The following is a 22,968-nucleotide window of genomic DNA, read 5'->3' as shown; positions in this document are numbered from 1 at the left end:
TATACAAATTAAGTTCGTGAGAATCACTTCAACACCTTTGATCACTTTGTGGGTCGCAGAGAGTTTCACAGTTTTTATATTTGGAGAAAAGCATGCTGCAGTCAGGAAGTGAGTTGGCCTGCATACTGTGCTACTTATAGAACTCTGCTCTAAACCACAAGTGCTGAAAAATTGTGGCTTATTGTTCTGAACAGCACCTTCTCGGTGGTCTTCATGCATGCTCATATAGTAGCGTTCTCATGCTGAAGAACTTTAGACAATGGTTTGCATTGCATAATGAGTTCATCCTGGGGACCTGATTTCTGTTGTCTTTTCTACAAGGTGACAAAACATCTTTTACACATTTGCTTTTCAGGTCTTTCATTTGAACATACAAGGAGACGTCGCCTGGTTAACAATTAAGGTATATGGCATATAATTAGTTTGAATGCAATTTAAAAAGGCTGTGAAACGTGAAATGATAATGCTTGTCTTGTGTCTTTTTCTCTTTTAGTTCTCAAATATCTCTCTCAGATGACTTAAAAAAAAAAAAAACATGTGATGCTTTTGATTTCATTATGGCAACTAACAAATCATCCGATACAATATCACAAGACCCGTCAAGTAAGTTTTATGGTGTGTGTGTGTGTGTGTGTGTGTATGTGTATATATAGTTGAGCTCAAAAGTTTACATACCCCTTGCAGAATCTAGAAAAATGTGAATCATTTCAACAAAATAAGGATCATGAAAATTGCATGTTATTTTTTATTTAGTACTGTCCTTAATAAACTATTTCACATAACATTTGTTTACATAAAGTCCACAAGACAAAAAAATTGCTGAATTTATAAAAATGACCCTGTTCAAAAGTTTACATACCCTTGATTCTTAATACTGTGTGTGGTTACCTGGATGATCCACGACTGTTTTTTTGTTGTGTGATGGTTGTTCATGAGTCTCTTGTTTGTCCTGAGCAGTTAAACTGAGCTCTGTTCTTCAGAAAAATCCTCCAGGTCCTGCAGATTCTTCAGTTTTCCAGCATCTTCTGCATATTTGAACCCTTTTCAGCAGTGACTATATGATTCTGAGATCCATCTTTTCACACTGAGGACAACTGACAGTACACAAGTATTAAACAAGGTTCAAACATTCACTGATGCTCCAGAAGGAAACATGATGCATTAAGAGTCGGGGATGTAAACTTTTTGAATTGGATGAACAGAATAAATTGTACTTTTTTTGTCTTCTCGGAAACATGTAAGTATCTTTTGTAGCTTCCAAAGGGCAGAATTAAATGAAAAAATATGTTCTTTAAACAAAATTAAAAAAAACTTGCACATCAACTTCTTGTTCAAAAGTTTTCACCCCTGACTCTTAACGCATCGTGTTTCCTTCTGGAGCATCAGTGAATGTTTGCAGCTTTTGTAATAGTTGTGTCTGAGTCCCTCAGTTGTCCTCAGTGTGAAAAGATGGATCTCAAAATCATACAGTCACTGCTGGAAAGGGTTCAAATATGCAGAAGATGCTGGAAAACTGAAGAATCTGCAGGAATACTGACGTGCCTAAGACTATTGCACAGTAGTGTGTGTATATATATATATATATATATATATATATGTATGTGTATATATGTATGTGTGTATATATGCATATGTGTGTATATTTATGTGTATATGTAATTATAAACTACATTATATAATTTTCTTAACTTTTATCGAAAGAGGTGACATGCTTCTAAATGTTTCATTTTAAATAAAACTCAATAAATTATACTAAAAGTATAGCTGTATGTTGCATGTGCCTATATGAAGTAGATTATTTCACTTTAATTTGTTTTTTTCTCCTTTTACAGAACTTGATTTCGGACACATCGTTCTAATCTGCATCTATGGTGTTACCGTTTTCTTCATGATACTACTTGGATGCCTTTGTCTAAACAAGTATATTTTAACACAGTTTTATCTATATATACACACATTTTTAACAATTTTCCACTTTTAATATAGTAAACATTTTTGGTAACACTTTACAATAAGGTTCGTTATTTAACTACATTAGTTAACATGAACTAATAATGAACTGCACTTATACAGCATTTATTAATCTTTGTTAATGTTAATTTCAACATTTACTAAAACATTATTAAAATCTTGTTAACATTAATGCACTGTGAACATGAACAAACAATGAACAACTGTATTTTCATTAACTAACGTTAGCGAAGATTAGTAAATACAGTAACAAATGTATTGCTCATGGTTAGTTCATGTTATAATACATTAACTAATGTTTAACTAATGAACCTTATTGTAAAGTGTTACCACATTTTTTATGAATATTGCAGTAATATATTTATGAGGTATAATTATTATCAGGTATAATTTTTATGTATATATCGAGTTTTGAAAACACTGTTTGTTTCTCTCTTCAGGTATCGGTCAATGAAGAAGACCATACGGGATCTGAGGCAGCGGAGGTCGGGTGTGATCCCCCGAGTTCTTTCCCAAGATTCTCCTCCTCCATCTCCCAATGTCCTGAATATTTCTGAACTACCAGAACGTACTACAGAGAGCCCATTACAGAGACAACAAACTAAACCCAGCTGCAGATTTCCCTGGAAGCCTCCACTACAGGTTCACTACATGTTTATTTTTAAATATTTTACTCGATAAACATTTATTGAAGAGTTACAGTGCTCAAACAATGTAAAACATGAATAAATGATCTTCAGATTCCCCGGTTCACAAAAGCAGACCTGAACCTTATTCAGCTCATAAAGGCAGGTAGAGAAGGAGTCTTCTACAAAGGAAGGATAATGAGGGGCACTTGCAGAGGCCACTCACTGGTCACTTGCAAAATTGGAAAAGAAGGTAAAACTATATGCAAACATATTTCTGTTTATTTAAATGCATTTTGAAAACAAGTTGTTTGTACCAAAATGTGTGAATATCTTTAAAATTATCAAGCAGATGTTTAGATTTGCTGTCATTTGCAGGTATCACGCCTAAGCAGATGGAAAATGAGGTGTCTATTATGAGAAAGCTGGTATATCATAAAAATGTGATGCAGCTGTTAGACTGGAATACAGCGGAGGGTAAGACATGGTGCTATACTTCAGTATTATGACTAAACCATTAGGGGTGGGACGGTTCGCTGTAAAAAATCGAACCGTGCGGTTCTCCACCCACGGTTCGGCACGCGCTTGCACCGCGGTACATCCCAAATCTGACGACGCATCTATAATATGGTTTGTTGAAAACAACGTGTAAAACAGACAAACGGATTCGGCTAATGTATGTTTTAGTCGATGGATATGCATTCTTCTAGTTTCCCAATACAACAGCGATGATCAAAAGAACATGGACAAAACAGTCACTCATTGTAAACAAATGTTCAATGACGTGCCGAAAGCTCTATGACCAGTATTTACGCCGCTATGCGCAGGTGAGACCTGCACATATCACGTTGCTATCTGTGTTTAAACTAAACCTTGATAATTTAAACATTCATCCGTAAGACGCGAAAGAGAACTCGCGCGCGCTGTGAGGAGATTTATGTGTACTCATCCGAAGCGCGTACATGGAGAGCCGCGTCACAGCGCGCAAATACTCTGCGCAAATTCTTAAAGGGACAGCAGTCTAATATTCCTGCTCTCTGTGTTTTAATGTTAATCGAACGACAAAGCACGAAGAAATCACTCTTGACTTCAATAATGTATCATCTTTATTTAATTATTCGAAGAAGTTTATTTGCAGTGTTATTTTATATTTGATTACTTTATTCAATTTCTGTACCTGAAAGCTGTTAGATACCTGAAAAACCTGTAAAGCATTGTTTATTTTATTTGTATCTTAGCTCTCATGTATTTATTTGTGCTGTTTCTTGTAGTTAGATTATTTGTTTTTATTTTCTTTATCTTTATTTGACAATTGTCCTTTTACTGAGCACAGCACATACCGAACTGTGCCGAAACCGTGACACTAAAACCGTGACACAATCCGAACCCTGAGAAATCTGAACCGTCCCACCCTTATAAACCATAAATGGATCCTTGCAGCTAAACAGTAAAATATAGACTAGATTTTGCCTGTGCAAATCTTGCAGACATAGTTGTTTCTTTGTGTTGCTTTGTAGTGGTTAGGGTATTTTGGGTGGTTGCCTCTGTAAGCTTCATTAATTAGAAAAGTAACAGCATTTTTTTTTTGCATGATTTGAGGCATCAAAACTAGCATACGGTGCAGGATGCCTTACATGTTGAAGTGTAATACCTAAAATAAGGGATTTGTTTAAATCCCGTTTAACAATAATCTTTACAAATAGCACTAAATATACAGGTAAAATATAGAAAGATACATTTGTTGTAGCAATATTCGTTAATGAATCCACTTGCAATATAACAAACATTCCCTCTCCACTTCTACTATTATTCAAGATTACTTGAACTTGAACAAGAAAACTAGTCAAACTTGTACTAAAATAATGTAGTTGTTTCTATCTTGTGACCAAAACAGTGTCTGTTTTCACAGAGCCGTATATGCTGATCATGGAGTTCATAAGCTACGGAACCCTGCGCAGTTTTGTTCAGAAACACAAAGACGAACTGAGTGCCGACCCTGAACTGCAAAGCCAGTTCACCATTGTGTCTTACCACATTGCCCTGGCCATGGAGCACTTGCGCTCCAAAATGGTATCACAAGCCTGCACAAAAATAAATACAGCTGTTCTGTTATAGACCTTATGCGCCAGAAATACAAGAGCGCAGATTTCTTTAGAATTTTGTGTTTAAACTTAGGTTTTGTAGTAGCTCTGTAGTATACTTCTGTGGCATCGCTGTCAAAGAATAATTAGCTGGTAAAGTGGATTGACTTATTGTAGAGTTAACAAAGTTATCTTGAGCAGTGTAATGTTTGAAGCGGATGTCATAACAAATGTCAGTTGACTGAGAAGACTTTAAAGGCACAATATGTAAGATTTTTGGATTAAAATATCCCAAAACCACTAGAACAGTGTTATATATTTTGTTGACTTATGTACTTACATTATCTAAAATGTTTCTAAGAATGTTTAAATCCAAAAAAAAAAAAAAAATTTTAACCAGGACACGGACCATGTCCGTGTGTCGCCTATGATGAATGACATCATACCCATGTTACCCTCAATTTATTTTGTAGAAACCAAACACCAAAGGTGCTTTAATATATTATGTGTTTTATTAGACAACTGTTCGGATACATTTATAGACAGAAAACTATCACTGTTATATAGCTCAACACAGTAAGTCTTATTGTTTAAATCTCGTTTTCTTGATTTACCGTGAAGTACCATGTTTTACCATGTCTAATATCGATCTAGCTTACTGAGGTGTGCAACAAGTGTCTCATAGTAGCCGCCGAGCGAACGCAGAGTAGCACTATAACAACTTTCAACACACAAATGTATCTAATATGATAAAACAGAGCTGTGTTACCCCACATACGCTTGACCGGAAGAAGCGGAAGCGGCGACTGTGGCATAATAAAAGTTCCGCTGCTCTCGAGCCATGTGTCGCGCTCGTCTCTCATTAGCAATCGCTCCAGCGGCCTCGTTCCGCTCCAACACCCTGCTTTATACTACAGTAATGTTAATAAATCTTTAATACATTAGCTCATCCATTAATATGATTTCTGTCCGAGTCTCGTTGGATTCTTTTCTACCGGCTGTAGACGTGAAGACAACACCTCCCATGATTCCACAAAATCAAGGTGTCATCAAGCTACGCCTTTGTTTTGAATAAGCGACCTCTAGTGGCAAAAATTACATATTGTGCCTTTAAAATAAGTGGTTCATTCATAAATCCGTAAGATCTTACCTTCATGCTGTGGAAATACGAACCAGAAGATGAAACACAACGAGCGCAGCGCTGAAAATGGGCGGGGCTACATAAAGTCTATACAAATAGAAAGTCATATTTACACATTAATGGAAAAATGGAAAGAATGATTTTGGACGTTTTCTGCGTACCATTCAGGTGGTGCACTGTGACCTTGCCTTAAGGAACATTCTGGTGAGCCGATTCCCATGGGAGGTGAAGGTAGCAGAGTTTGGCCTGGCCAGGGACTTGACCCGCATGAGGAGCAGACGCAGCAGCAGGAAAAAACAACACAAGGTGAACTATTCGCACCTGCTCTGCCCACATCTTCATTGACCGTCTGGCTAATATTAATGTGAACTCATAGGAACGCGTGCCCCTGCGATGGTACCCTCCAGAGTACTTCCGGAACAACTACTACAGCTTTAAAGGAGATGTCTGGGCGTTTGGTATCGTGCTCTGGGAAATGCAGTCATTTGGTGAGAAATATCAGAGATATTTGGTTGATTTTTCAAATATTTTTGATGAATAACTCACAAATATTGGATTTAATATTTCATAGGCACCTTGCCATATCCAAATCTGAGCACATCTGAGCAAGTGGTGTATAGTGTCTGTGCTGGATACAAAAACACTGTCCCCAGCACCTGCCGTCCAGAAATGTGAGTGACCATATAAAATATATATTATTATATATATTGAAATATATGTTATATAAAAATATATATTTATTTTTGTCATCGTAACAACCTACTGACATATTATGTTTCAAGCACAGAATAAAAAAATGAAAAAGTGTGACTTTTTATCTCATAATTCTGATTTTTTTTCTTGAGATATAAACTTGCAATTGCAAGGAAAAAAGTAATAATTGTGAGTTTATATATTGTAATTCTGACTTTAATATCGCAATTGACCCTTCGCAAAGACCCCCCCAGTTACTGTTGCTTTGACGCCACACAGTGAAAAATACATCGCGGAGCAAAGAGGACACTGACAACACGCCGACAGACAAGACAGAGCAGGTTACTTATGATAATAAACAAAGTCCCAGCTTTCAAACTGTGTAATTTTTTAAGAAATTCGAACAATAAAACCGTTTTGTGGCTCTTTAATGTGTCGTGACAGATTGCTGTAGTGCCAAACAGCTCGTGAACCGATCATCTCTTTTTACTAGTTAATTTATAGCATCAAATAAACATGAACGAACATGAGAAGGAATGTTGTTTCAAACGCGGAAAGACGTCAGTACACACCATTTTTCAAGTTCAAGTCCACCGAGATTAATCTTCTAACTCCTGACTGCTTTGTCGGACAAAATGGCGGATTCGGCGTTATGATTGGTTAGATCGCTTGTCAATCAAACTCCCGGCGAAGGGTCAATTGCAAGTTTATGTCTCGGAATTATAAACTCTCTATTGTAAGAAAAAAGTCAGAATTGTGAGATAAAATGTTGCAATTACCTTTTGTATTTTTTATTCTGTTGCGGAAACAAGCTTTCATAGTAATGGCCTTGACACTGCCAATATTTTGAACTTTTGTGTTTCCAGTGATTAATTTCTATTTTAACATGTAGAGAACAGATCATACAAGACTGCTGGTTGGATCCATACACATCTAGACCTTCATTTACAGACATTGTCAAGATCCTGGAGAATATTGTGGAGAGTGATGGGGTGAGTCATATTTGTCCTTGATCCACATTTCACTCTTTACCTTTGTCCTACAGATAAGTGATAAAACATTACTGATATGTTGCAGGATTATGTGGATGTTGACAACCAAAGGATCTTGAATGCAGAAGACAAGTGAACTGAAAAACACAACGAGTTGTTCTAGAAATCAAAAAACATTTTAATACTACAGAATTTTGTAGCAATTTTTTTTATCATTGTTCACATCTAACACCTACTTAATTGTATGCAGGCATACTTTTTGAACAATGTTTGTATTTAAAGGGATAGTTCACCCAAAAATGAAAATTCTGTCATCATTTACTCCCCCTCAGGTTGTTCCAAACCTGTATAAATTTATTTGTTCTGTTGAACAAAAAGGAAGATATTTTGAAGAATGTGAGAAACTGAACAGTTCTGGGACACCATTGACTTCTATAGTATTTTTTTTCCCTACTATGGAAGTCAATGGTGCCCCAAAGCAGCCTGGTTACAAACTTTCTTCAAAATATCTTCCTTTATGTTCAGCAGAACAAAGAAATTTATACAGGTTTGGAACAACTTGGGGGTGGGTAAATGATGACAGAATTTAAATTTTTGGGTGAACTATCCCTTTAAGGATTTAATTCTATGTAAGCTCGCTGATGTATAATATCTAAAGATAAGTGCGTGCACAGCATTTGAAACAGGTAGACATTACACAACTCTAATGACCATATGAGAGTATTCTTCCTGTTTTAAAAACATCTAAAAAAAAAAAAAAAAGTCAGTGTTTGTTGTCATATACATGCTTTATTAACACAAAATAATTTAATAAAATGGGTTTAACATAATTTAACAGTCATTAAATGTGCCTTTTTTGATGACAGTGGTAGCTAATGCTTAGTTATGACAGTTTTTATTTCAGTAACAATAAAAGAACCATCCATTTTGTCGGAAAACTATAGTTGCTATGGTCATTTTTTACGGTTACGCTCCACGAATCAGGAATCCGCCCACTTCAGGAATCAACCGAGCCGATGGACCAATGGGAAAACAAAGCTAAGACATGACCGGGGTTGAAGAACCAATCAGAAACAGAGGAGTAACACGCTACTCTTCACTGACGCCGTCCACTGCTACTAAACTACTGACGAAGGAGGACCGTGTCAAGAACAGTTAAACTAGACAATTAAAATGTTACTTCGCGCTTTAGAAATTATATATTTCATTTACTTTGCGTCGCACATTCCAATTACTCTCATGGTTGATCTCCAGGCTTTGCTTCCAGAACATCTGTATCCACCTGAGGTAAGACTGCACTCTCTCGCTTGTGTTTGTCACTAATGGAACCATAAATAACTAAGTTTAGGGATTTTATATGCAATTATTTCTCACTAAATAAATATTTATTATTCGTGTTACAGCTGAGAAACTTATTGCACTGGTATGCTGCTGAATTCAAGGATCCTATGATGATGGACCCGCCTGCGTGGTTCAAATCTTTTGTATTCTGCGAAGCTCTCGTGCAGCTGCCCTTTTTCCCAGTTGCAGCATACGCCTTCCTGAAGGGTCAGTTCTGATCAACTAAACCTCGACCATTAGTGCCAGTCAATGATTTATGAAATCAGACGTTTTGAATGACACAACAGTGGCATCTAGTGGTGAATCATTTGAATCAATGGATAGCAGTTACTATGATCACATTATTTCTGTTTAAGGGATAGTTCCCTTAAACAGGGATAGTTCCCCCCCCCGACTGCCATATTATTTTTATTTCCTACTATGGTATCCAATGGGGGGGATTTTCATTTTTGTGTGAATTATCCCTTTAATTGATGTATTTGATGTTTTCTATTTAATAGGTGGCTGCAAATGGATCAGAACTCCAGCAATCATTTATTCCGTTCATGTGGCCACCACTCTGCTCCCAATTTTAAGCCACGTGCTTTTCTATAACTTTCCTCTGGCGCCACATCCAGGACCCCAAACTTTGAACGAACGCCTGACCCTGGTGTCCATTTATGCTCCATACCTTATCATCCCCATCATGATACTGCTCACCATGCTCTTCAGCTCAACATACAACTCAGTCTCTCAGAAAGGAAACACTTCCTCAAAGTCCAAGAAACAAAGATAGATCTACACATAGATGCATTCATTATAACCCACCAGGGTTCCGAGGTTATTGTTAGTTAATTCTGGTTAAATGTGATTAAATATTTTAATATGTATCAAAATATTTGGTAATTGTATGTAGTTTTTATCTTTTTTTTTTTTAAACAATTTTTTGACTCCGATAGTAATTTACAGTTTTGTTTACTGATGACGACCACATGTAAAAGCAAAATATATTTTTATTCAAATCTGTATGAAGTTTGTCAAATATTAAGATAACACCTGATGATCTAAATGGATAATGTAAACATATAATAATGAATAAATTTCATATTAAATAGTTTTCCATAACTTCTACGGAATATATTTTGGTATGGTCCCATTAACAACAATAAAATTGCCATGAGGATATGATAAAATAAAACTGGATGGGTTCAAGTCACAAACAGCAGTTGAAATAAAAATCATACAGAAAATAAACAATTTACCTGAAGATGTCTCATGATGGAATTATTTACAGTAACATGCAAATACTGTATTTTGCTGTTGTAAAAAAGATTGGATTTACAAACTAATTTCCATATAAATAGTATAAATAACTTATTTTGTATATAAATAGTATTCATCTGAAATTATGAACTATAGTTGGAAAGATTACAAGTATGTGCCCCCTGGAACTGGCCATGCAAAAGCACTCAATGTTAACACAATAGAGTCAGGTTGAGGCTGAAACGGACATCTGTTGTCACCTATTAACTGGTCAATTCAATTAACCTAGTTTAAGACCCAGCACATAATAGGAAGTCATTGTGAGTCAAGATGCATAGCATCACTTTTCCTGTCCAGAGAAGAGAAACAGCACTCTTATTTCTGCAGTATAAACTGATCGATGAATTCATTCTGCTCTGCTTCAACTTTCTGAAGAGCTTCATATTCTATTCGATACCTGCAAAACGAACAACAATTATAGTCTCACGTATAGTGGAAAAATACAGATCACAAATATAATATTGATCGCTACTTAAAGACACAATATTTGCAGTCTAATAAGACTGGTTACCTTTCCAACTGCATTTTCTTTTCTGCAATCAAAGCCTGAAGCTGTTGCTGTTGAGCCTCTCGTTGCTTTTCAACCGATTTCAGTAAATTTCTTGCACCTATGGCCTGTAGAATAATCACTGGGGTCATATATAAATGAACATTACACAAATCTGCATTTAAAATGCAAGAATGTACCTTCATTTTTTCAGTTTCAGCTTCCTTTGCCAGTTCATCCACAAGTTCAATAAGTCCACCTACAATTTTCTGAAACTGGCCGATTTCTGTTTTCAAAAACAAATGCCAAGCATGAGTTATTGATCTGTATTACTGTGAAAAGAAGCAAAGAAATGCTGTTCAGTCAACATGAGAGATAAACTTAACTCCAAAATAAGATAAAGAGCAAAATAAAAAGCTTACTGTCAACAAAGTCCTCACATTCCTCTTTGAGCTCTGTGGTTTTCTGACTCACGTCGGGCTCGAGTACTCGCAATTTGTTGAGTTCATCAAAATGAAGACCAGCCTCTGCCAACGGGTCTTTAGCCATGACCAGAGGACCTAAAGCTGCCTGTGTGACTCGATAACAGCTGAAATGCACAGAGAAATTCATAAACAAGTGTATTTTAAAAGAAGAAGCACGAGCATCATTTTATTTACAAACTGAAAGCCAATAGGAGCGAGAAACATACAGTATTGATTTTCCAGCACACAGTGCGCTGCAATAATAAAGCATATGTCACCATATCACAATTAGCTAGCTAACCGCTTAGCTAGTTAGCTGGTTAATTGGAACTACATGTAACGGCAGTGGTAGTTACGTTACATAAACCATGTAAACTTAGTTTAAATACATAGATGAGGAAGAAATGCTACTCCACACAAGTTTCGCTTTGTTGTTGGTAAGATCTGGTTGCTATTGAGATGGATAAACAAACACAGACTAGCTGGGAACTTCAGCTTGGACATATTGTTTATTTTTTTAATAATTAGTCGCTCAAATTATTAAATGGAATCACACACTTACATAAAGTTAAATAAACCAGTGAATGTCTCAAACGTACCTGACCTTTATTTGATTATGTGGCACTTCTGCTGGACTGACTGACCGCCTCCTCGCATCTGTCTGTCTCGGCTGCCAGGCGACGGCCGGTCCACCTCATGATGAGTGAGAGGGGTGCACGAACGCATTTTAAATATTCATGTTTGACACCTTGCATTTCTGAAAATGAAAGAAAGCACGAGTATATATCATAAATACAAAAAAAAAATTATATTTAATTGTAATTATAAGAGAATACGGTAAAAGTGTCTAACTTTTCACACCGTGCCCCCCTCCTAATATTGTAAACTAAATGAACTCTTCCTGCAGTTCCGCATCAGACCGCTGTGGTGCGTGCGAGGAATCGGATGGACAACTAAACTCAAAACACCAGAAGAAGACTGAGCAGCGATCACTTAAGGGCGCCAAACTCTAAAAAAAGATGTAAATCTTTATTTTTCATATCTCTACTCGGTAGGTTTGCTATACAAAACATATACTGTTTATGTTTAATGTTCGTTTTTCCCCACAGATTGACAGCTTGATCATCTATGTAAACAGTAGTACAATTTAGTGTCATTATAATGTCTCTGTTTTCGTATCACCATAATTTGCAAACAGCTAATAGAAGCTGGTTAGTTAGTTAGTTAGTTAGTTAGACGTTTTAAATGTCATTGCAGATGCTGACAGCGCAAAAACATGCCTCTGTCAACTCAGTCCCAAGCGGACATTGACCAGTACATTCTGATAGCCAGTTTGGATAACGCGAGGAATCTGTCCAACATCCTTAAAGCGATCTCTTTCAAGGACCATGCCATCTTCAGTGCAACGCAGAATGGGTTAAAAGTCACTGTAGAGGACTCCAAATGCCTTCAAGCCAATGCATTCATTCAGGTTGGTGTTGGAGGACAGTTTCTGACAGGTTCAGATGTCAGTAGTTGGGTTGACCAGTGTATTTGTTTCCTCAGGCTGACATCTTTCAAGAATACACTATCAAAGAGGATGCAGTTGGGTTTCAGGTTAACCTAACTGTTCTTCTAGATTGCCTAACCATCTTTGGGGGCAGCACAGTCCCAGGTGTGTATCATAATGGTGATCTGGATTCCAATCTCTTTTTTTGTAAAATATATTTAGCTAATTTCTGTCTTTTATTTTCCATTGAGGTGTGTGCACCGCACTGAGAATGTGCTACAATGGCTATGGATATCCACTGACTTTGTTCCTGGAAGAAGGTGGTGTGGTCACCGTATGCAAGATCAATACACAGGAGCCTGAGGAGCCTATAGACTTTGACTTTTGCAGCACAAATGTAACCAACAAGGTGATTCTGCAGTCAGACAGTCTTAAAGAGGCTTTCTCTGAGCTTGACATGACCAGTGAAGTTCTGCAGATTACCATGTCACCAAGCCATCCTTACTTCAGGTACCGTGCACACAACAGACCAGTTTGCCTTACACTACCTTTCAAAAGTAGAATGTTTTTTAATGCTATTGAAAGAAGTCTGTCATGCTCACCAATGTGTTTTTTAACTACAGTACGGTAAAAACAGTATATTGTGAAATTGTTTTCTGTTTTAATATATTTTAAAATGTCATTTATTCCTGTGATGGCAATGTTGATTTTTCAGCATCATTACTCCAGTCTTCAGTGTCACATGATCCTTCAGAAATCATTCTAATCTGCTGATTTGCTGCTCAAAAAACATTTCTTACAATCATCAGTGTTAAAAACTGTATCATATTTTGTAGAAACCATGGTTTCTTTGACGAATAGAAAGTTCAAAGAACAGCATTTATTTTGAATAGAAATCTTTTGTGACATTATCAATCTCTTTACTCTCTTTTGATTAGTTTAATGAATCCTTGCTGAATTACAAGTATTCATTTCTTTAAGTAAAAAATCTTACTGACCCCTAACGTGTGAACAGTAGTGAATATAATTGAATTAAGGAGTTACTAATGTAAGGTTATTCATTCTAATATATAATGTAAGCTCCAATTATGAGATCTATAAATTTGGTCTATTGCTGAGTGACAAAGAAACTCATATTGTCCATACATGTACATATTCATGATATTTATTATTTTCCTTTTCACCTTAGATTATCCACATTCGGGAATTCTGGAAACGCCCATTATGACTATCCCAAAGACTCAGACATGATGGAGCTGTTCCAGTGTACTAAATTACAGACCAACAGGTAGGAGGACGACTTCTGTTTTAGATTGCATTCCCCATCAATCAGAGCTCTGTATCTGTGTGCTAAATTCAGAATTTCACAAAATAAGCTGCTTATAAATGAACTTCCGAGGCATTCACATATAAGTGGTAAAAGAACGATAAAGAGTCAGTAAGATTTTTTTTTCTTTTTTCACATGTTTATTCTCAAAGGTATAAGATGTCCCTGTTGAAACCTTCTACAAAGGCCTTGGCTCTGTCCTGTAAAGTCTCTGTGAGAACAGACAGTAGAGGATTTCTCTCTCTACAGTATCTTGTGAGGAATGATGATGGTCAGATTTGTTTTGTGGAATACTATTGCTGCCCGGATGAAGAAGTGGGTGAAGAGTAATTGGAAATGCTTCATTTGACTTACTTCTTATTATCTCCATCTTCATAACTGTTTTGTTTTGTTTGATATTTAGCTTGCACCTGATGGTTCCTTAATCTGATTCCGATTTTAATTTAAATTAACGTTCTATACTTAAATAGAAGCTTAATGTAGTTAGAAATAAAAATAAACTTGTGGATTTTGTATTGAATTTGAGACAATACTATGTGTGATCGGCAGGGGGCGGCAGAGAATGCTAATTGGGCTACTGCATAAAATATTAGGAGTCTGATGTTGGACCTAAGGTTAAAATGTATATATTAAAGATACACGTTTTAGATTTTGCTTTTAAATTGTATATACAATGAAACCGTATTAGTATATATATGTGTGTGTTTGTTATCCCAAAGACTGTTAATGTTCCTAAACATATTAATATAACGTAGTATGCAATGGTAAGTCCACTTATAATGTTTAGTGTGCTCTAAATTATAAGACAGACGAACAGTTAAAGCTGTTGTCTGAAACATTTAACGGGTGTTCATTTTATTACACGAATTCGTTGCGAGGCAAACATGTAGTTGTGCAAATCAGCTTGATGTTGATGCTGGCTGACGCACGCACTCCTAAAAGAAAGTCCCAGAACAGCGCGCGATGCTTGAACTGCCGCCTCGCGACCAATCGCTTCTCCATTCGCAGCTGTCGAGGCAACACTGTTTCCGGGCAGAGGAACATTACAGGAGCAAAACAAGCGCACTTCTGTCACTCTCTCATCTCAGCGGGTTACTGCCCTCAGTGAAGTATGTCAGTGCCGCATTCAAGCTGCTTATAGTCGCTGCAGAAAATCCCACTAAAAACACCCACAGTTGCTATTAAATAGTGCTAAATAAATTTTAAACAAATTAGGGAGTTTTTGTCTAATTTAATGAATAGCATTCTAACTGAGAAGCAAGAAGTTTTGTTTAAAACGTCACGATATCAGTATAGAAAAATGTAGCTAAAACGCTCATGTTAATGTTATTGGACCAATGTTTGACATTTTGCTGTTAATAATGTCTGAATGTCTGGTCTGTATTATTCCGCTTGTAGTCAATAAACTACATCTTGGAGATGCACTACAACAACAACAATTTTTTATTTTTTTTAAATACTTTCATTCAGAAGTAGTAAAAATATATGTTACAAAATATTTGTATTTCAAATAAATGCTTTCTGTTCAAATGAAATATTAATCCTGAAAAAGAGAATCCATGGTTGTTTCTTGAACACCAAATCCGCCTATTAGAATGATTTCTGAAGGATCATGTGACACTGAAGACTGTAGTAATGATGCTGAAAATTCAGCTTTGCCATCACAGAACTAAATTACATTTTAAAATATATTAAAATTGAATTGAAATCAGTTACAAATTGTAATCCTATTTCACAATATTTTTTTTTTTTTTCTGTATTTTTGATCAAACAAATGCAGCTGTGGTGAGCAAAAGAGACTACTTTTTAAAAAAAAAATCTTATCAACCCCAAACTTTAGAATGATATACATTTTATAATATATTCTGGAGCAGCTGTGGGATTATTTTCCACATCCTATGCAACAAACCTATTCATCCCTACTTATGGGAAACAATTTATTGCATTTTAGGCATTCTGTTTTTCTCTATCTGCCAACCTAAAAGTCTTTGCAAGGCTTTTAGCTCCAACAACATGCTGGCAATTTATTCATCAGTTATTGGGAAACAAACTTAAAGGATTAGTTCACTTTCAAATAAAAATTAGCCCAAGCTTTACTCACCCTCAAGCCATCCTAGGTGTATATGACTTTCTTCTTTCTGATGAACACAATCGGAGATATATTAATAAATATCCTGACGCATCCAAGCTTTATAATGGCAGTGAGCGATACCAAACGAATATGAGCTGAAGAAAGTGTCTCCATCCACATCCATTCATCATAAAAGTACTCCACACGACTCCGGGGGGTTAATAAAGTTCTTCTGAAGCGAAGCAATGCGACCGCCTTCCGTATTCAACTTACGAAGAAAGTGTAAAACTCTCGCAGCTCAAAAGCTTACGCTACATAAGCCGTGTGAAGTATGTTTATGATGGATGGATGTGGATGGAGACACTTTCTTCAGCTCATACTCGTTGGTATCGCTCACTGCCATTATAAAGCTCGGATGCGTCAGGATATTTATTAATATATCTCCGATTGTGTTCATCAGATAGAAGAAAGTCATATATACCTAGGATGGCTTGAGGGTGAGTAAAGCTTGGGGTATTTTTCATTTGAAAGTGAACTAATCCTTTAATTGATTTACCTTAAACATATTAGGTCTTCTCAAATTGTTTTGATTTTCATTCACTTGATCTATAAACTTTATAAATATCCCTTACAAAATTATTTGCACATAAACCATCACTGACCGAACAGACAACAACAACAACATTCAGCGTAACCAAGTAAACACTGTCTACAGATCAAGACCAGTGTATCATTTGATAAGGGTGAGCAACTTGATCCAGCTAGATCTACATCACTCACAGCAGGCGATGTCAGAGGGATGGCATCACTTTCTGCACTTTAAACACAAGCTTGCTCAATGATGAAGAGGGCGATCCTCTGCCCGTTCTTCAGATAAACAATCTAGTGCTGATCCGTTGTTTGATGTCTTGACCTACCACTGAATCAAGTGGTGTCAGGTTCTGGGTTTTGCAAACACAAACTCAGCAATGACCTAATTGTTGTGACACTCCAACAATTAGCAACAAGAGAGCCCATGGGAGATGAAGAGAAGGTGCATGGCTTTCAGCATGGCGTCACTAGGGACAGTGAGTCATCATATTGTCTGTTACACTATAAATTAGAAGAATGCACCACGTAACCTTTAATAGTGTTAATGAAACGTAATGGTTTTAAACACTTTTTAGGGTCAACTTGAAACTACTTATACTCCAATAATGGATGTGTGATGTGTGACTTTCCACAAAACAAATGACCATGAAATTGATAAATCAACAAAAGCACAGCACCAACTCCTGCCTAGTCAGCCGAATGGAACTCTAGTATGGGAAACTCCGTAGTGCATAAACATGATTTGAGTGTAACATTCCTTCACTTTGTGTTAAAAATAACCTACATTATCAAGCCATTGTTTTGGGACTGTGGGTGTCACATGGGGTCATGTTTGCAACAGCTGGCCTGAACAGCCCTCGAAAATCCACCCCCAAACCCATTAATACTGCTCTCCTTCTGCCTCAGCTTGCAACCATGTGTGAAATGATCTTTGATGATGGAGATGAGGTAATGCCTAGAGCAGCTCTGACATCACTATAGCCTCTCCCACCCAGTGCATTTGACCATCACTTGGACAATGAGCTTTTTGTCTTACTCTACCTTTCATTAAAGAGAAAAGGATGAACGTGACACATGTGAATGCTTTAAAGATCTGATATAGGGATGTGTGTGTGTGTAAAAAATGTCCCAGTCATTTTTGTACAAAGTCATATATCACACATTAAATGTTGATAAAATTTTTACTTGTTATCCACTAACAGATGATAATTAATGTCATTGTCATATGTACTCTAAGTCATGTGTCTAAAATCATTTTCAAGTTTCATTAACAGTATTAAAATGTATCATTATTTATGTATTTGGTCTTGGCGGAATAGATCTGCTACACTGCTGCCGCAGAGCAAGTACAGGAACTTGCTACTGCCAAATACATACGCGATACGCTGCTGCGAGTAAGAGACAGTGCTACTGCACAAATAGCATATATCAATAACCCATAGCAGATCTATACAGGTGGAGCTGGGGAAGGTGGAGGGTTTTAGAGGAACTCTGAACCGCGCTGCAAACTGCTATAGTGAATGTAACCAGCCATTTAAATGTGTGAGCAACAAGCTCATTGGCTGCAGGTGTGACATGTACCAATCAGCTTGTGCCAGTAGTTAACGTTGTAATTATCATCAGCTTGCGTTAAGACCCATCAGCCTGCGCTATCTAGAGTTTCACGACAGAACTCTCTCTCTCTCTCTCTCTCTCTCTATATATATATATGTAAACAATAAGGTATGAGAGGCTGTGCTGTGCTGAGTCACGACTGAAGGGCGTTGTTAGGAACGACGCGAACAGGAACTACCTTGATTCTGATTGGTCAAAAGCTGTGTTTTTTTCACTATAAAACACAGCTATGACCGCTTCACCCAACGGTTCTGTGTATCACTACACAACACCCTTTGCAACCACTTTTAGCAACATAAACAATTTGTTATTGTAATAATCAGCATATAAAGAGCCCAATTAAATATGACATCATCTAATGGGTAATATGAATATTTCTAATACACAATGAATCATGTTCTTGTAGGTTTACCTAATTAATCTGAAGTATAATCAGAGGCATCCTAAAGCGCTGATGACAACAGTTTAATATGGTTACAAGTGCAACATGTCCACAGTGGTACACAAAACATTTTGTTCTCTGTTAGTTCCTTTTATATTTTTACTATCCTTTATGTAAACACTCACAAATGTGACTGAAACTGGAATTCAATTGAATGTTCTCTCACTTCTGTTTCTTTATTGAGAATATTTATGAAAAAAACATGTAAGCAACTTGCGTAATCATTTTTGCTTAATTTGTAATGATTACTGCTTTCAGTGATTTGGATTCTTATGACATTCATATTAAGCAATCAATTACAAACAAGTAATTTTCAAACTTGCATATGCATATTTTCCCTCTTCTTTTTTCTTTAGATATATATGACATGCAAATTGACCTTTCTGCCACAATCATGGAACATGATGCACAAAATAACAGTATGACCACAGTCGATGACCACTTTTCACATGGCAGCAAAATGCAACCACAGTCTGGTTGTTTGTTAGCCTTTTAGACCTGCAGATCATTTTCTCGGGTCTGTCACTCAACACCATTCCATTACCTTGAAGGGTGGCAGCTGCGGCCCTGCGCCACCAACATGGACTGTTTTCAGGCAATTAAGGTGACAACAATGAAAACTAATATGTGAAAAATGTGGGATGGGAGATGGACGAGCAGTGCTCGAGACAGGTTTATCAGATACGGTGGAGTATGAAGGAAGGAGGAGGGGATAAAGTAAAGGATGATGTCACCAGGACACGGTAAATTTGAGCCTCACTCTCGTCTCATGTCATCACGCTCACACCCACGTGGACGTTGTGTTTTGGTAACGGATGAAGCCATTGCAGAGTCTCACAGAAACATACTCATGAATCCCTTCTCTATCTTCTCTATCAGGTAGTGAACTTTGGTACTATTGGTAATGAACTTATTGTTCTCAGCTGTCGTGTGGACTCTAGAGCAAAGGGAAAAGTTATTTATTTACAGTAAAGACACTATCTTTTGTGTCATTGTGCTGAAGTGTCACCACAGGTGAGATGGAAATAAACATGTTAGTTGTTTGACCATTGAGCTTTGTATCAATTGTTCGTGTTTATGTTATAGAGGACTGTATGTATTCAGTGGCCTAACCTCGGGGTAAAAACCACAAGTAAAACACTGTACCATGCATATAACACTATACCAGGGTTCCTCAAATTCAGCCCTTGAGGGCCACTCTCCTGCAGAGTTTAGCTCAAACCATGATCAAACTCACCTACCTGCAATTCTCTATAACTCTGAACTGAAGACCTTAGCTTGTTCAATTTGATTAGGGTTGGAACTAAACTCTGTAGGGCTTTGGCCCTCCAGAACTGGATTTGAGAAACCCTGCTCTATACCAATAATAAAATAACATTTAAAAAAATTATATAAATAAATATAAAAGAATATTTTAGAAATAGTGCTTTCAAATTGATTTTGATTAATCACGATTAATTGCATCTAACATAAAAGTTATATATATATATATACATGTATGGGGCTGCATAGCCGCAGACCAGTCAGGGTGCCCATGCTGACCCCTGTCCACTGCTGAAAGCACCAACAGTGGGCATGTGAGCATCAGAACTGGACCACGGAGCAATGGAAGAAGGTGGCCTGGTCTGATGAATCACGTTTTTTTTTTTTTTTTTTTTTTTTTTTCCATCACGTGCATGGCCGGGTGCGTCGCTTACCTACACCCCAGGATGCACTATGGGAAGAAGGCAAGCCAGCGGAGACAGTGTGATGCTTTGGGCATTCCCTGGTGGCTGTGGCAGCAAATAATGCTGTTTTGGCAGCAAAAGGGGGACCAACACAATATTAGGAAGGTGGTCATAATGTTATATTGTATATATTGTATTGACAACTCATCAATTAAATACATGACATCTTATATGCTGCATAATTAGGTGTTTTTAAAAAACACTGACAAAAACTATATGTACTTGTGACGAGCAGGGCGGGGGAGAGCCGTGAGGGAACGGCGCGAGGCCGGTGACGCGAGTGATAATGAGTGTCAGCTGCGCGTTGCACCGGTCTCGAGTCTCTCACGGAGGAGCTCCGGAAGCATAAAAGGGGAGCGACGACAGTGAAGGACGAGAGAGGACCAGGCCTGGACTTTAAGTTAGCCTATGTTTTATTATGTTTGTTATTATTGTTGTTTTGTTATGTTACTTTCGTTTTGTATTTGTTTATTTTAAATATATTAAAGTTATGTTGAACGTTCGCCGGTTCCCGCCTCCTTCTTCCCGTATCAACAAACGTTACAGTACTATAAAGTATATGTAACTCTTCTTTGTTTCTTAAACCGCCACATTACAATAATATGAATAACATAATTATTAATAAATACTATACTACTACTAGCTACTACTACTACTAGGCCTACTACTAATAATAATATTATTGCAGTTGTCTGTTTCATATAAAAATGTAATTTATATATAATTTTTTTTTTTTTTTTTTTTTTTTACAATACTACTTGTATATCTATCTATATTCAATTTATTTATTTCTATGAAAACACAGTATCGGGTTTTATAAAATAACGAATTTCATGTCAACACCACTAACTGCATTGAGGCGACAGATGCCATCCTAGAGCAGTCTGCGTGTGGCTGTATGCCCAGACATGTACCTGCGTGGGGATTCCCCTCCACACAGTCCTTCATCTGCTGTGGGGCAGGACTCAGGAGGTCTTCATATCTATGCAGTTTAGCTCTCCATCATGCGCACGACATCTGCATTTAAACAATAGATGCAGTCGGAAGCTGCTGGACAAAGGTCAAAGGGGATGAAACGGGGGAATTCCGTATTGAATTAGCATAATTAAACCGAGTAGGTTTATGTTACGTTCGTATCAGCGCTAGGCCTATACATCGATAATTAGCAACTGTTTGGTGTTAAAGAGCAAAAGACTAACGGATTTCTTTTTATTACTATATAGCCTATTATTTCGATTACAAGTTTTTATGTTTTATTTGTGAATGTCGAACGCTTATTAAATTTGCATATGAGCAAGTTAGGGCCAATTATGCAAGACATATTAGATCACAAAGGAAGAATTAAAAAAAAAATCTTAATTTTTTTATATATTTATATACTATAATATTAGATGTGCATATACAGAACATTTGAAACTAAAATCTGAGTATGTGAAATCTGAACACATTAACTGTTTCAAATATGTTTTTAGTACCTTTATGGATCTTGAGAGGTGCAGTGAGGCCTCTCTGAGCCATCGGATTTCATCAACAATATCTTAATTTGTGTTCCGAAGATGAACGAAGGTCTTACGGGTGTAGAACGACATGAGTAATAAATGACATTATTTTCATTTTTGGGTGAACTAACCCTTTAATTTTATGAAGTGACGAGAATACTTTTTGTGTGCAAAAGCAAAACAAAAATAACGACTTTATTCAACTATATCTTCTCTTCTGCGTTATTCTCATTCGTTGTTTACGTCCAGCGCTTCCTGGTTCTACATCAGAATGCAGACTCATTATTGGCCGGCTCCTGCGTCAACATCACACGCATGCGTCGTGCTTCTCACGTGATCAGCTTTGGCCAATACTGAGCCGGCATTCGGACGTAAACACAGAAGCCATCACTGTACTTACTGCATCACCTGCATAAGGATAATGACAGGGACGAGAAGAGACTTGAATAAAGTCGTTATTTTTGTTTTGTTTTTGTGCACAAAAAGCATTCTTGTTGCTTCATAACATTAAGGTTGAACCGCTGTAGTCATGTTGACTGTTTTAACGATGTCTTTAGTACCTTTCTGGACCTTGAAAGTGTTGATTATATTGCTGTCTATGGACGAGCCATATACAGTCAAACCAAAAATTATTCAGACATTTTTAATATATTTTTACTAGTGGGTGCAGGACACTATAGTTCATTTATGTAAGTGAGGATTGCAAAATAAAGTAAACTGTGACATATTATACCCAAAAATTCTTCATACAGTGGATTATGAAAAAAATTGATAGAAATTTGGGACCAAAAACTCTGAGATCTTGTCATATTTTATTACAATTTTTTTAAAACTATAGTGAATAAACTGTAATAATGAATGAAATGTTCAAGGTGTCTGAATCAATTTTGGTTTGACTGTACATCTCGGATTTCATCAAAAATATCTTAATTTGCGTTCTGAAGATGAACGAAGGTCTTACGGGTGTGGAATGACATGAGGGTGAGTAATAAATGACATTATTTTCATTTCTGGGTGAACTAACCCTTTAAACTTGTTGCTTTGAATGTGAGGCACTTTCTATGTTGTTTTTAATCAATAGTTTGTTTTTTTACTTTATTATGTATGTCA

The 22,968-nt window shown here is 36.8% G+C and overlaps 4 protein-coding genes and 1 long non-coding RNA gene across 7 annotated transcripts; 4 read left to right on the top strand and 1 right to left on the bottom strand.

Annotated features, from left to right (window-relative positions):
* The first annotated feature begins 181 nt into the window (after positions 1–181).
* si:ch211-167j9.5 (fibroblast growth factor receptor homolog 1) lies at positions 182–7,853 on the top strand. The gene is made up of 12 exons (XM_051863294.1): positions 182–403; positions 494–603; positions 1,833–1,920; positions 2,412–2,613; positions 2,712–2,850; positions 2,976–3,074; positions 4,507–4,667; positions 5,988–6,125; positions 6,196–6,307; positions 6,391–6,490; positions 7,405–7,504; positions 7,590–7,853. The coding sequence occupies exons 2-12, from the start codon at positions 558–560 to the stop codon at positions 7,638–7,640; spliced, it is 1,236 nt and encodes a 411-aa protein (XP_051719254.1). The 5' UTR covers positions 182–403; positions 494–557; the 3' UTR covers positions 7,641–7,853.
* A 716-nt stretch (positions 7,854–8,569) lies between these two features.
* Positions 8,570–10,091, top strand: tmem97 (transmembrane protein 97). Its single transcript, XM_051863296.1, has 3 exons — positions 8,570–8,791; positions 8,908–9,052; positions 9,346–10,091. The coding sequence occupies exons 1-3, from the start codon at positions 8,678–8,680 to the stop codon at positions 9,618–9,620; spliced, it is 534 nt and encodes a 177-aa protein (XP_051719256.1). The 5' UTR covers positions 8,570–8,677; the 3' UTR covers positions 9,621–10,091.
* On the bottom strand, positions 9,741–11,788 carry ift20 (intraflagellar transport 20 homolog (Chlamydomonas)). 2 transcript variants are annotated; one of them, XM_051863298.1, is made up of 5 exons: positions 11,703–11,788; positions 11,057–11,223; positions 10,835–10,920; positions 10,659–10,762; positions 9,741–10,544 (listed from the first exon to the last, which is right to left on the bottom strand). In XM_051863298.1, exons 2-5 carry the CDS (start codon positions 11,181–11,183, stop codon positions 10,463–10,465), a joined length of 399 nt encoding a protein of 132 aa, XP_051719258.1. In that variant the 5' UTR covers positions 11,184–11,223; positions 11,703–11,788; the 3' UTR covers positions 9,741–10,462. The 2 variants fall into 2 exon arrangements, with proteins under 2 accessions (XP_051719258.1, XP_051719257.1); XM_051863297.1 differs by having other exon boundaries at positions 11,698–11,784.
* A 203-nt stretch (positions 11,789–11,991) lies between these two features.
* Positions 11,992–14,576, top strand: rad1 (RAD1 homolog (S. pombe)). 2 transcript variants are annotated; one of them, XM_051863702.1, is made up of 6 exons: positions 11,992–12,149; positions 12,356–12,569; positions 12,644–12,752; positions 12,839–13,097; positions 13,777–13,875; positions 14,067–14,576. In XM_051863702.1, the coding sequence occupies exons 2-6, from the start codon at positions 12,375–12,377 to the stop codon at positions 14,242–14,244; spliced, it is 840 nt and encodes a 279-aa protein (XP_051719662.1). In that variant the 5' UTR covers positions 11,992–12,149; positions 12,356–12,374; the 3' UTR covers positions 14,245–14,576. The 2 variants fall into 2 exon arrangements, with proteins under 2 accessions (XP_051719662.1, XP_051719663.1); XM_051863703.1 differs by having other exon boundaries at positions 12,024–12,119.
* A 1,885-nt stretch (positions 14,577–16,461) lies between these two features.
* On the top strand, positions 16,462–20,861 carry LOC127495836 (uncharacterized). Its single transcript, XR_007925192.1, has 2 exons — positions 16,462–20,464; positions 20,595–20,861. It is a non-coding gene; the product is annotated as an uncharacterized LOC127495836 (long non-coding RNA).
* Positions 20,862–22,968: the final 2,107 nt, after the last annotated feature.

This window comes from Ctenopharyngodon idella, chromosome 15 (genome assembly GCF_019924925.1).
Source record: "Ctenopharyngodon idella isolate HZGC_01 chromosome 15, HZGC01, whole genome shotgun sequence".
In the NCBI taxonomy this organism is placed as follows: Eukaryota; Metazoa; Chordata; class Actinopteri; order Cypriniformes; family Xenocyprididae; genus Ctenopharyngodon; species Ctenopharyngodon idella.
Note: the sequence above shows the minus strand (reverse complement) of the source record. Positions and strands in the feature narration are given on the sequence as shown.

Bases quoted from the DNA above. Each gene is read 5' to 3' on its own strand.
- si:ch211-167j9.5 (XM_051863294.1), top strand. From the start codon at position 558: ATGGCAACTAACAAATCATCCGATACAATATCACAAGACCCGTCAA. The intron at 1,921-2,411 runs GTATATTTTAAC...TTCTCTCTTCAG, and splicing joins GGATGCCTTTGTCTAAACAA to GTATCGGTCAATGAAGAAGA. The intron at 2,851-2,975 runs GTAAAACTATAT...TGTCATTTGCAG, and splicing joins TTGCAAAATTGGAAAAGAAG to GTATCACGCCTAAGCAGATG.
- tmem97 (XM_051863296.1), top strand. From the start codon at position 8,678: ATGTTACTTCGCGCTTTAGAAATTATATATTTCATTTACTTTGCGTCG. The intron at 8,792-8,907 runs GTAAGACTGCAC...TTCGTGTTACAG, and splicing joins AACATCTGTATCCACCTGAG to CTGAGAAACTTATTGCACTG. The intron at 9,053-9,345 runs GTCAGTTCTGAT...TCTATTTAATAG, and splicing joins AGCATACGCCTTCCTGAAGG to GTGGCTGCAAATGGATCAGA.
- ift20 (XM_051863298.1), bottom strand. From the start codon at position 11,183: ATGGCTAAAGACCCGTTGGCAGAGGCTGGTCTTCATTTTGATGAACTC. The intron at 10,921-11,056 runs GTAAGCTTTTTA...TTTTGAAAACAG, and splicing joins ATGTGAGGACTTTGTTGACA to AAATCGGCCAGTTTCAGAAA. The intron at 10,763-10,834 runs GTACATTCTTGC...ATTATTCTACAG, and splicing joins CTGAAACTGAAAAAATGAAG to GCCATAGGTGCAAGAAATTT.
- rad1 (XM_051863702.1), top strand. From the start codon at position 12,375: ATGCCTCTGTCAACTCAGTCCCAAGCGGACATTGACCAGTACATTCTG. The intron at 12,753-12,838 runs GTGTGTATCATA...TTTTCCATTGAG, and splicing joins TGGGGGCAGCACAGTCCCAG to GTGTGTGCACCGCACTGAGA. The intron at 13,876-14,066 runs GTAGGAGGACGA...TTATTCTCAAAG, and splicing joins ACTAAATTACAGACCAACAG to GTATAAGATGTCCCTGTTGA.